Consider the following 14,046-nt stretch of genomic DNA (forward strand, 5'->3'; position numbering starts at 1 on the left):
CTTCAAAGTTTTAATATGTTTATAACTATTTTTATTGTAAGAGTTTTTTTTTTTTTTTTTAACATGTCCATACAAGGAAAGGGGGAGAGGGGATTCGAACTAGTGACCTCTATTTCATAAGACGTAGTTTATAGCCGATTGAGCTACCTCTTGGGGACATTTCTTTTGGTTGTTGGTTTGTATACCTACTTTCTTTCTTTTCTTTTCTTTTTTTTTTTTTTTTTTTTGGCTTTTAGGGTACTTTTAAAATGTATTATGAAAGCAAAGAACAACCATAATTAAGCCTAACTTATTGGGCTAAAAAGCCCATAATTATTTTTTTTAAGGGCAAAAAATGCCTAAATTAAACTAAATAAAATAAGCTCAATATCTAAAATAAGCCCAAAATGCACAATTGTTCGAAAATCCGATTACCAATTAAAATAACCGGGTATTAATCGGTAACCGGCCAGTTATTACATAACCGGGTAATCGGTAGGTAGTTACTAGTTCTGGTTTTCTGAATTTAATAACTGGAAACTCCGATTACGGTTCCCGGTTTTACCCAATAACCAATAACCGGAATTGGGTTAACACCCCCAGCTGGAATTAAACGAACTTGGGTTAGGTTTTCGTTTTTTTTAAAAAAAAAAAAGAAATGGTATGACCCACGCACGCTTCATGTTCCCCAAAAACTCAAATTTCATCTCACCCAAAACCATTTCACCTACCCCCCCCCCCATGTTCCCTAAAATTTTCCCATGCTCCTCTCTCTAGGCGACACCCACTGAACGACGATAGCCACTTCCGCCCACCACCTCCACTGAACGCCACCCACGGCACACCACCGGTGGCGACGCCCACGCCCACTCCCACCCACTGCACCAGGTCGGAGACGCCCACCCACCACAGCGACACGTCTGCGACTCCGGCGACGCCACCCACCACCACGAAGGTCGAACGCCAACCATCCGGCCTATCTGATTTTCCTTGGGTATTTTTTTTCATGGATTCTATTTTGATTATAAGGAGAGATATGGAAATGGTTGTGGGAAAGTTTCAATCTTTTTCAATTTTATGTAGTTTTTTGGTTGTTGGTGGTGATGGGCAGTAAGAGCAATGGTTCACTCTATAATGTGATTAAGTTGGTGGATGCTTCTTAAATTATTTCGGTGGCACGCTTCCCATGTCTAATCAGCTGAGAGTTTAAGACGACGTCGTTGACGTCTATTCTTTCTTCCCTAAATGATAAGAGAAGCCATTGGTTCACTGTTGCACCGCTGCTCAAAAATCAAGGCGTTCCGACACGGTCTTCCCCTTCATGCTGCCGCCCTGAAAACAGGCTTCGAATCAGATATCATCATCGCCAATCACACCCTCAACATGTATGCCAAGTGTGGCAGCATTACTTCAGCCCGCCGTGTGTTTGATGAAATGTCTGAAAGAAACCTTGTCTCCTGGTCTGCTATGATTTCCGGCTGTGACCAGGTCGGAGAGCATATAATAGCACTGGACCTATTTTCTAAAATGCGGCTTGTGCCCAACGAATACATTTTCGCCAGTGTTATCAGTGCATGTGCCAGCCTCGTTGCACTGTTAGAGGGGCAGCAAATTCATGCTCAATCACTGAAGTCTGGCTATGCATATGCCTCATATGTTTCTAACTCGCTTATCTCCATGTATATGAAATGTGGTCGATGTAGTGATGCCTTGTCAGTCTATAATAGTACATCAGAACCAAATTCTGTCTCATATAATGCTCTCATTGCTGGGTTTGTAGAAAATCAGCTGCTTGAAAAAGGGTTTGAAGTGTTCAAACTTATGCTCCAACAGGGTTTTGTGCCAGATCGTTTTTCTTTCGTGGAAGCCTTGGAGATTTGCACTGATTCGGATGATCTGCTAACAGGAACAGTATTGCATGCACAAACAATCAAGCTTGAACTTGACTCTATGCCTTTTATTGGCAATGTAATAATATTAATGTACTCGAGATTCAATTTGATAAATGAAGCGGAGAAAGTCTTCAGATTAATTAAAGAGAAAGATGTCATTTCATGGAACTCCTTTATAGCTGCCTGTTCTCATTGTGTTGATCACGCAAAAGGGTTAAGTGTTTTCAAAGAAATGGCAAATGGTTATGGTGTAAGGCCTGATGACTTCACTTTTGCCAGTGTACTTGCTGCTTGTGCTGGTCTTGCTTCAATTCGTCATGGCAAGCAGATTCATGCTAATCTAATCAGAACAATGTTATATCAAGATGTGGGAGTTGGTAATGCTCTAGTGAACATGTACGCGAAATGTGGTTCGGTCGAATATGCATATAATGTATTTAACAAAATGCTCTGTCGCAATACCTTTTCATGGAACACAATGATTGCTGGATTTGCGAATCATGGGCTTGGAGGACGAGCAATAGACCTTTTTGAGGAGATGAAGGCAATGGGGTTAAAGCCAGATTCTGTTACGTTCGTTGGACTTTTAATGGCTTGCAATCATGCAGGCCTTGTGGACAAGGGAAAAGTTCTTTTTAATTTAATGGAAGAAACTTATGGGATTACTCCTAATATACAACATTTCTCATGTCTTATTGATATGTTGGGACGGGCTGGGAGATTAACTGAGGCAGAAGAGTACATCAAGAAATTTCCTTTTGGGCATGATCCAGTTGTCTTAGGGAGTTTGCTTTCAGCATGTCGCCTGCACGGGGATGTTGTAATTGGGGAGCGGTTGGCTCGGCAGCTTCTAAAGATTCAGCCCATGACTAGTTCACCATATGTTCTACTGGCAAACTTGTATGCGTCGGATGAGATGTGGGGTGATGTTGCAGAGGCAAGGTATATGTTGAAGGGTAGTCAGTTGAGGAAGGCACCTGGCCATAGTCTGATTGAAGTGAAGGGAAATTTTGAAAAATTTACGATAGGGGATTTTTCTCATTCAAGGATAGATGGGATAAAGGACATTCTGAGAACTTTAAATTGGGCAGTGCGTGAAGTTTCTTTAGTCATTTAACATCCTCCTTTTTCAAAGAGGTATAATTTGTTCCTGTTTTTGTTTATGGCACCTAAATCTTGAAATGAAATGTGATTAGTTTGCAATTTAGTGAAGATTTTAGCATAAAAAGAATGCTAATTTCTCGCACTTGTTGAGTCTTCATGAGCTCGTATTTTTGTCTTTTTTTTTTTTTTTTTTTTTTACATGCAAAGCCCTGCTGTGCCATTGGCTTGAGTGTCACATGGACCAAGGATGTTTAACATTTAATATATAACTTCCGAGGTTGTGGGTAGAAGGAACTCGATGTATGTTAACTAAGCGGGACGCTCCCAACTCTTTTTTATTATACACCTTTCTTGTTCCCGTGACAGCCCTTACCTGGCAGTAATCATTAATTTTTATTTGCAATGTCTAGGGAGTTTAGGAGTGAGTTAAGCCAATGCGTATAAATAGACAGACTGGGTTCATCCTTTTATGTTGAGGTCGGTGTAAGTCTGTCTATGATTAAAAGTCTAGGTGGCATTGAAGCTGGCTCATTCATGCTAGTCATCTTAGAGCTATGAGTCAGAGTAATGTTCACCAACTCTTCCTTTGTAATCTTGTTCATATATCTAGATTTTTGTTCTTGCTCTTGTTCATAATTCTGTCATTTTCAATACTGTAGTTAGCCTTTGTCTGCTGCAATGGTGAAGTCCTGAAGTGCCAAGCAAAGTGCATGGATTTCATTCTTGAGAGCGATCACTTCATGCTTAATTACTGAAGGGTACAACCGTGTCCAAATCATCCATCCTGGGACACAACTTAGGGTAGGACGAGTACTGGGTAATGACCATTCTTTCATTGTTATATTTACTTATGAAAAGTTAATTATATTCTTGTGACTCCTAATAGTAGGTTAGAAGATTTTGTCCAACTGTACAAATCATGGTATCAAACTTTATGCATGTCTTTGAGGATTATTATTTAATATACTTTAGATGTGACAATATTGTTAACTGTACGAGGAGCTAGATATGAAAACATTTGATTGTCTGTATGTTTTGAGTAAGTAAAGATGGGTACTTCATACATATAAAATGAATTTAAGGATTTCAAGGTTCAGTTGGAGAAGTCAAAAGAAATAATAGCAGAGCTAAAACTGCTAGAAATCTACCTGTAGGGAAGCATATGTTATGAAGACTTTTAAGCTCAGAAACAAAAGAAAAGTTCAAGTTACTTTTCATACTGCTATTGCATGCATGGATTTTATATGTATTCTTAAACCAAAGTGCATATCTAAACCCGTGTCATGGTAAGTTTTTGTGTGTCACCTGCTCTATTTTTACTTTATAGGTTTGCTGGGATACAAAACCCTTCCTGTGTTTTTCTCTTCTCCTTACTAAGTTAATCTTTGTGACAGGAACCATCTTTTGGTCATATGAAAAGCCGAGCTTCAGATGCTGTTTGCTTTATTTCCATGGACCTGCAATTGCTTGTGAGAAAAATGTTTGAGATTGATATAACTTGTGAAGGCTGAATTGAATGGAACGTGAGGAAGACCTAACTGCTTTCATTTAAATGCATTGACAGAATGATCTGGGAAGACTGCAATGCTTCTTATTTGGTACGCCTGAGATCTAAAGTGATTTTCTTGTTCCTGTAAATTTTTTGGGGGAATAAATTTAGTAATATATTGTTTATGTAATTTAGATTGGCCTTTGGTATCAAATTTGGTTTATTTTATGTTGCTTCTTATCTAAACCTATTAGTTTCTTCATTATTTGTAACAGATCTTTACTTGGGCGATTGGATATTTCTATTCCGTACATACTGGTAGAGACGAAGTAATAAATTGGGGTTTAGTAGGACCAATGCTGCGAGCTTCCAGAATACAATGGGATCTTCGTAAAGTTGATCATTATGAGTGTTACGACGAATTGGATTGGGAAGTCCAATGGCAAAAAGAAGGGGATTCATTAGCTCATTATTTAGTCGGAATTGGTGAAATGACAGAATCCATAAAAATTATTCAACAGGCTCTAGAAGGAATTCCTGGGGGGCCCTATGAGAATTTAGAAATCCGATACTTTGATAGAGAAAGGAATCCAGAATGGCATGATGGATTCATGTCCTCAAGGTGTTACTGTTCACTTATGGTGCGGCAGCTTCATATTGTGCGTTCATTTTTTTTTATCTCATCACATCAGTTTCCAATTCTTTGCTTGTTTGAGAATGCATGGTAACTTTGAACGAACTGATGGGGCAGATGGTCCAATTGGGGACTTTTTGATCCGTGTTGACGTTAATTCTACCTACAAGCATATCAAGATAAGTAATGCCAACCTGGCCTATCAATATACTTTTATGGGCCTTTTGAGGATGGCCAAAATTTTGATGTATGATAGTGTAATCTTTGATGAACCTTGTATCAGATGAAACATGATTAGTCAGGGCAGAATTGAAACCTTGTTATTTTGATTTGATTTCATGAAGGTTTCCTTTCATTTTTGTGGTTATCACTCTTGGACGTATGCTTGTTTTATGGGTATCCAGCATAGTGGTATACCATAATCCATGTTGAAACTGACATGCATTTTATTAAAGAAAAACTACTAGCAAGTCTAATTTGTACACCATAGGTAAAGACGGGAACAATTTGCTGCTATTATGACAAAAGAAGTGTCAAGTAGTGGATTTTCATATGATCTTAAGCAAGTTAGGCATGCGAGATATCTTTGCGTCAACTTGAGTGGGAGTGTTGATGTGTTATTTTATGTCAGTTTTATTTTTATAATATTAGGGGGTGTTTATGTACACTTACAATATGCGGCGACTGTTAATAATGCATTAGCAGGAGGAGAATCCTAATTCTGAGTTCCCTTATAGACTATTTTCTCTTTCTGTCTTCTTTTTTTCTTGGTATACTGTTTCAACTTATATTGTTATTGCCAACTACTTGCCTAAACACTCATCTTGTGATTTGGGCCAACTTTTTCATCTACTGTCCTTATTATATGATTTGACAAAAGGTTTGTCACCTCTTGTGTTGCAGAACAGTTCTTTTGAGTCCCATACCAAGATTTACTTTAGCCTATAGAATCTCATCATAAGCAAATGTTCTTATGTTATATGATCAGATAAACTTCCTTCACATTCCCCTTTGGTGTCTGAATTTTGGCTTCTGAATGCATATGCAGACGAAAACTGATTGTTTACATTTATCTTTCTGCAGGAAAAGAAATCTATCACATTACGTGTAATTTAGAACCCTTTGAAACATGAGCAATGATGTCTGGATTGTCAGGCTTCCCTTTTTTGCTGCATCTTGGATTTCCTCTTATTATGACATGGAAACATGGGCCAGGTAAACGGATTGTCAGGCTTCCCTTTTCCCCTGCATGATAGATTGCCTTCCATTATTACATGGAAACCTGGGGCATGTTTGCAGCACCAGTGACTCTTGTGGGAATATAGTGTCTTTGGTAGTGCGATTTCACAAACAAAAGGTGCGATTCTTGTTAGAATATATTTCTATATATTTGTGATTACAATCAAAACAAAAGGTGCGATTCTTGTTAGAATATATTTCCATGTATGTGACTACAATCAAATCGTTGCAATTGCAAATCGAATCCTTGTGATTTGATTACCTTATTTGTATAAGTAGGGATGATTTGTACTGTAAAATCTATCAATTGAATAAAAGCATAATGTAGCCCTTAGGGCTTTATTAGTGGACGTAAATCATAGACCGAACTACGTAAAATCTTGTGTCTATTTTATTATTCCGCAATTTATTTCTTTATCTATTTCATTATGACTTTCTTCTAAACTAAATTGCAGAAAATATATTGTTTGAGAATGTGTTTTTTTTAAATTGTGATTTGAAAAACGTAGAAAAATTTGTGTTTTCTAATCACAAGCAACGGTGTACGTTTTAAAAATGTACGATTTTAGAGGCTAAACTGCGATTTTACCAAACACTTAACTATATTTTTAAAAATCGCGTTTTGAAATTGAAAGTTTTGAAATCGCAAACCCAAAGAATATGTCAGTAGATTATGCTTAAAGCATCACCTCAAGCATAAACCAGGAAGTGTAGAGCCCTCAAACTTGCTCAGCACTAGCAGCTGTCCCCCCACTTCTAGCGCATCACCATATAGAGCCATCATCTTTGGCAACTTTTGAGTTATTTCTGGGTTTTCTAGCTCAAGCAGATCGAGGGATGAAAATCAAGTTATTGGGAAAACTTTCAGCACCATATTTAGGGTTTAGCATGAAACCGTTTTAGTGAGAGAATGGATCTTTTATTTTAGGCTTCCCAAGGGTTCTTTTGGGCTTTTGTAATAATGGGCCTTTGTTTTAATTGGGCCTTAGGCTTCGGCCCTGGGCCTACATCATTAGTCAAATCATAGACTAGTCTTTATATTCTCTAAAAAAAAAAAAAAAAAAGGCAGAAGGAAGGGACGTGTTCTTATAGAACTCTCCAATGTACAATATTACATAACGATTGACAAATTCCTAATTTTTTATCAACGAAATAACAAAATTACAGATTTAGCTTATGTGCAATAAAAAATAAAAAATAAAATTTGATAATATTTTCGATGGTTCAGATTTAATTTTACTCTCTATTTTTCATTAAAATAAATAAATTTAAATTTAAATTTAAATCGTCGAAGGATATGAGATAGAAACCAAATCCTCATTTACTGAGGATGAAGGGATCTCATGCAACTAATATCTTTGATGTTTCTGTTTTTTTTTTTTTTTTTTTTTTTTGGTTTTTTTTAAAAGTTCTATGCTATTTTTCAAAATCTTTTCCTCTAAAAAAAAATAGAATAAACAAAAAATAAATAAAAAATAAAACTGGGTGCACCCCAGTTTTTTTTTTTTTTTATTTGATTTTAATTTTTTAATTTTTTAATTTTTATTTTCATTTTAAAAATTAATTAGTATTTTATTATTTAATTTAAATAGGACACATGGTGTGATGTAGACTGTTTGATAAAAATGGACGGTCAAAATTCACAATTGGAAAATCTCCAATTTTCCTCTCAATTGGAAGGGATCCAAATCCGATTTGCCCGGGAAGAAAAAGTCCTTGTTTTATGCTATTTTTCAAAATCTTTTCCACTAAAAAAAAAAAAAAAAGATTTATGTGGGGAATCAAATGATTGACCTCCCAGTCACTATCAAAGTCGAAGATCGAAATTACGTGTCAAAGACTTGGGTTCTTCTTCTGAGAAAAGATGTGAGAGGTATTATCACACACCAACCAACCCAATTGGCCTAGAGTCCTACATTTTCTATGCTATTTCGTATTAGACTTCAAATAAACGTAAACAGGTTCGGGCTCAATTTCTACGAGTAAAAGATTAAACAAAAATTTAAACTCATTTATTAAATAAGTTCAGCTCGTATAATTAAGATCATATAATTTTATTTTTATTATTGTTAATTTTTTAATGAGAACATGTTAAGCTGTTAAAAAGATTTTTTTTTAAAAAAAATTCTTAGTAATGTAATAAATATAACTTGAATTATTATAATTGTGAGCCTGAATAATAATAATATATATTGGAGATTAAATTGTTTATGATTTGAGTTAATTTTTCTAATTAAAATAATAAATCTTAACCATAATTAAATAACTAGTAATTATTATAGATTTACAACCAAAAAAATAATACAATATTTACTCTATTTAATTGAGTAACTCGTGAAAAGGTTCGAACTCATTCAAAAATAAATGAATATTAGGTTTAAGAGATTATTTAGCTTAGTGATAAGCTCAAGCTCAACTCATATTAAAAAAATAATAATAATAAAACTAAACTAATCAAGCTCGAACATTTAATACTTGACTCGGCTTAATTACAATTCTACCCTCCTATATTGAGGCCTAATTACAAGAAACCCAAGTTTTGTTGGTATGTAGATGGTGTAGGGTCGGTTGTGAATGCAGTGCCTAGGCCTCCTTGTACAGTAGTTGTACTACTGAATCTTGGGAGAGGGTCGGTGGTGGTGCATCATATATTAGAGGACCCCTCTCAATTGGGAAAATGGCTACTAAATGACAACTCAATCTCCAGACACCCATGTCTGCATGGGTCCCAACTCTTACCATGCATGCCAAACACGATTTATATATAAGGGCAAACTTTACTTTGCACCTCTTTTTTTTTTTTCTTTTTTCTTTTTTAATAAAAAAAAAATTAAAGGGTAATTTTGTCATTTTAAGAATTTTAATAACAAAAATTGACAGAGATGGTTCAAATTAACTGTAATTGAAAGTTCAGATATCCAAATTGAGAGATTTTAAAATTTAGAAGAATATGTCAAAATAAGTATTAATTCAAGAGTACAAAATAAAGTTTTTCTTAGTGATTCATATATATATATATATATATATATGTGTGTGGTCTCCATTCATCAGACGGTAAATAGTTTTTTTCCAAAATCTAAAGAAAAATCAATTAAGGAGCAGGTTCTAGATCTAGGGCAGAGAATGACATATTATGTAGTACATGCACCGATGCACGTCTATTTCAAAGCAGCGGATGTTGTCGTCATACATACAAATTAGAATCTTCACGTTTTCCTTTTTGTCTTTTTTCTTTTAATTTCTCTATAAATACTTTGAATCTTCACGTGATGAGGAATATCAAGCGTGCTAATTAAACTACTGAAAGACAAAATAATGCTTGAGTATAGATTTTCATAATGTTTTAGTACTAAAGTAACCCATCAAATTATTAAAATGTATTAAAAAAGTCACTTATATTTTTATATTCCCATAATACCTCGATTCTTTTAACAAATAAAATAATAAAATAATTGTAAAAAATTTAAAAAAAAAATTTAAAAAAAAAAAACAATTTTTAAAAAAATACTAAGAAAAAAAAAACAATAGACAAATACAAACAATTTTTTAACGGAATTTGACTCAACTCTCAAGAACCTTTGATTTTACTTTCATACGACATGAAGCAATTTGTAATTTAGGCCAACTACAGTGACTAATTATTTATTTATTCCAAATATATATATATATATATATATATATATATATTCGAACATTGATTTTCTTTTTATTTTTAAAAAATTGTTTTTTTTTTTTTTTACAGTTATTTTATTATTTTATTTGTTAAAAGAATAGGGGTATTATAGGAATATAAAAAATAAGTGATATTTTTTATACATTTTAGTAGTTTGATGGGCTACTTTAGTACCTTTTGAATATTGTAAAGCTCTATCACAAATAGTTATTAGTTTGAAGGTCTTTTCATATTTTTCTCGAAAAACTATGACATAACAATACAAAACAAGAAAGATAAATATAAACCAAATCAAACACCAACAAAATTAAAATATCCATGTAGCAATCCATTTCACAGCTTCGGAGATGCTCTTCTTGATAGAAGGAGGAGGATACAAGAATGCTACCTGGTTCTAGCGACACCTAAAATATTTTCACATCTGCCTACTGCGCGGAATGAATTGGGAAGGCTTAAGAGATATATATCTAGAAATAAATATCAAAGTCCTCATCTTGAATTGCGAGCGAGACAAATGACAGTAACGTCAATGTATCTTCATGTCCGGATCACAATCTAGAGTCTTAATTAAGGATGTGTCTTTCATTTGGTCTTTCATCAACCTTTGCAATGCTGGTTGTGCCTTACTATATATGGACCAAAATAAAGCTTCTCCAAATTTCTTCTTGTAAAAAGTGAGATAACAGCTCCTCATTTAAAAACTTATATATATATATATATATATATATATATATATATAAAAGTTGGAGGGATAATACAACCCCAACTTTTTTGCTCAATTTGAGCACAACTTTGCCCTTTTTTTTTTTTTTTTTTTGAAAAACACAATAAAAAATAAAATAAAAAGTTTCTGAAGCAATTTTTTTTCCCTTCTTTTATTTGGTATTTTTTTTAAAAAAAAAATTGTATTTTTCTTCATGCTAATAACCAATTTTTTTTTTTTAAAAAAAAAATGGTCATTATTATGAAAAAAAATATATATATTATTGCTTCAGAAACTTTTTAAATTTTAAATTTTGTATTTTTTAGAAGAAAAAAATAAAGACCAAAACGAGCTAAAAAAGTTGAATCTTTAACATTTCTTTATAAGTTGTTTGGATGATCGACCCACAACTGCCATAGCAGCATTATTAAATAGACAAAGATACGTATACTATTATACATACATATATATGGAAAGGGTAAAGCTAAACACAACGTGCACGCCGGCCAATTTTTTTTTTTTAATATTAAAAAATTTTAAAAAAAAAATAGCTTGTCGTGCTGTAAATCACGGCCCATATGGAAAATGATAAAGGCACAATTTAAATCCAACTTTAATTCAATTTTTTCTTTTAAGTTTAAGAAAATATAGGAGTATCTTGGGTGCCCAGTAGAGTTAAATAAAACATTTTGGAATCTAACTCATGCATAGGCTTAAATGGTAAAACTCCATATCAATCTTTTCAACGTTACTTTCGCACATAAAATAATACATATTTCTCCCATAAATTAATAATTTTCTTTTAGTTCAGGTTTCCATGATATGTGGGGCCCCTAATGTACAAAATAAAAATAAAATATTCAAACAGTAAAGACGAGAATAGAAACTAAACAGCTGTCTTCCAAACATTATGCAGTGTACATGTCTCATCATGATAATATGCATCATGATAATATGGAATCTACACACTTGTGGTTGCTGGAAGACTGGAAGTGGATAGAGACGACTTTTTTTTTTTTTCTTTTCTTTTTTAGAAATATTATTTTGACATTTTACTGTCCATCTTTGTACAGTATTAGACAGTGACGAAGCTAGAGAGGGGCGGGTCTTTTAACTATATATATATATATTTTTAATTGTTTTGGTTAAAGATGCCTTTGTTTTTTCTTTTAGCTTTTAAACTTGCTAAAAAACACATTTTAGGTCTTCTTCTTTCTTATTTGGCCTTTCAAAATTTTTTACTAGAGTTTGGCTCATTTAAAATTAACTTTACAGTTTCCTCCCTGCATATAAATTTCACAAATGATTGATTTCCAAAAAAAAAGAGGGGAGATGTGTACAAGAGATCACATGTAGCATGTCTCCTTTTTTTTTAATCTAGTAATATTTTCTCTTGCCAATTACTGTTTTGGAAGGAATTTTCCTAGTAAAAAAGAAGGCAGTATAATTTTTTTAAGAATTTATTATTTTGTAATTCAATATTAAATTAATCAAATTAGGGTTAGAGTACTTTTTGGTTGTTGTGTTTTGATTGGGGGTTGTGGAACGATTGGGAGATTGAAAAGATTTAGGCCTTGTGTTTTTGTTTTGAGTTCTGTTTTGGCTTCTTTTGGTTTTTGAACGGCAATAGTTACCAAAATACTCATTTGCCATACACTTATTGACTTGGACGCTAGAGTAGCTTCATCAAATCCCATTGATGAGCCCTTCTAACTCTTTTTTCGTCTCTTACAAAATTTCTCCTTAAAAGACGATCTTGAGGTCACTATGAGTCCTTGCATCAACAATCATGACACTTAGCACGATGCTTCGTGCTTATATATTGAAAACGAATAGGATCTTGTCCGCCAACTTTTTTGGCTTGCTTCAATAATACAAGATTCATGCATGGTGTTTAGTCCTATTAAACCATGATTACTTCTTCTTTCATCTCTTTTTGTTGAACAAATGTTCCCCCTCAAAGATGCAAGAATTGATTTCCTAGAGTATTATCTCTCTCTCTCTCTCTATATATATATATATAATCAACTATTTGTGATTGAAATTTCATCATGATCTTTGTTTTGGACAAAGCTTAAGGCTTTGTACAAGAAAATTGCCTCTTCTTTTTACTGCTCTCCCTAGAAGAAGGGTGGTAATTATTTATTTATAGCTTGTTAAATTATATTCTTGAGTGGACCAACCACTTTCAACAATGAGTTGGGCGTGCGAAGATTAGTAGTGAGAGATAAGATTTGATAATGCGATGTCAAATAGTGTAGAATATAGAAGCACTTTATTAAGGGAGATAGGATATGTGTGGTGGAAGTTAATCATATGGACACAAATCTTGGCTTTATTCATTAGGGTTTTTTCCTTTTCACCAACCAGGTTGCCATGTCATCTTTACCTTTCACTTTACCCCAACATGATTCCTCTTTGACTGCGCTAGTATAAAAAATTAATTAAATAATAATAATAACAATAACAACAGTTTCAATCTAAAGCGTGGCGAAGAAAGATCATCTCCATTTTAAGTGAAATGGAAATGGCTCATTTAATGTATTTAAGGGGACAAAGTTCAAAAAAAATTATTCAAAAATTAAATGGATAATTATGCCCCTCTAAATACACTAAATGAGCCCTCTCCATTTCAAGTGAAATGGAGTGGATCCATTTCCTGACGGTAGATCACTCAATTTTTTTATTTTATTTTATTTTTATTTTTTATTGAAAAAACTTCACTTATTACTTCTGATCTTTTATCATTTTTACAATCGTATTCTTGAATTTTAAAAAGTGTCAATTTAGTGTAGCAATCTTTCAATTTTTTTCAATTTCATCGATCCGTTAAGATTTTCCGTTAAATCCATTCAAAATTCCAAAAATACTAGTTTTTTTTTTTTTAAAAAAAAAAAAAACAAACAAACAAACAATATTAATAATTTTTTCAAAGATTTAGGCTTGGATATTTTTGCAAGTTTCAATAAATCTTGACCAACGCCTAAATCCTTGCAATTTTTTTTTTAAAAAAATAAAATAAAATAAAGGTATTTTGGAAATTTTGACACCCCTCCATTAGGATTTAACGAAAATGCTAATAAAGGGTTGAAATTGAAAAAAAAAATATATATATATATATATATATATATATATATATATATATATATATATAAAATAAAAAATAAAATTGAAAGATTGATACACTAAATTAACATTTTTTTAAGCTTAAGAGTATGATTGTAAAAATTATAAAAGAACGATAAATGCTAAGGAAAATGTTAAGGTCACAACACAAATCCAATTTATGGCAAACTTCTCGCCTAGGTGTCATCTAAAAAAAAAAAAATTGAG

At 33.0% G+C, this 14,046-nt stretch overlaps 1 protein-coding gene across 6 annotated transcripts; it reads left to right on the top strand.

Annotated features, from left to right (window-relative positions):
- Positions 1–719: 719 nt before the first annotated feature.
- LOC132190692 (pentatricopeptide repeat-containing protein At2g13600) lies at positions 720–6,687 on the top strand. 6 transcript variants are annotated; one of them, XM_088519357.1, is made up of 6 exons: positions 720–3,008; positions 3,635–3,792; positions 4,370–4,444; positions 4,540–4,573; positions 4,740–5,123; positions 5,216–6,687. In XM_088519357.1, the coding sequence occupies exon 1, from the start codon at positions 1,225–1,227 to the stop codon at positions 2,986–2,988; it is 1,764 nt and encodes a 587-aa protein (XP_088375483.1). In that variant the 5' UTR covers positions 720–1,224; the 3' UTR covers positions 2,989–3,008; positions 3,635–3,792; positions 4,370–4,444; positions 4,540–4,573; positions 4,740–5,123; positions 5,216–6,687. The 6 variants fall into 6 exon arrangements, with proteins under 6 accessions (XP_088375483.1, XP_088375484.1, XP_088375481.1 ...); XM_088519358.1 differs by having other exon boundaries at positions 3,635–3,776; XM_088519355.1 differs by having other exon boundaries at positions 4,370–4,573.
- The last annotated feature ends 7,359 nt before the right edge of the window (positions 6,688–14,046 follow it).

Source organism: Corylus avellana, chromosome 9 (genome assembly GCF_965113065.1).
Source record: "Corylus avellana chromosome 9, dhCorAvel1.hap1.2, whole genome shotgun sequence".
Taxonomy (NCBI): Eukaryota; Viridiplantae; Streptophyta; class Magnoliopsida; order Fagales; family Betulaceae; genus Corylus; species Corylus avellana.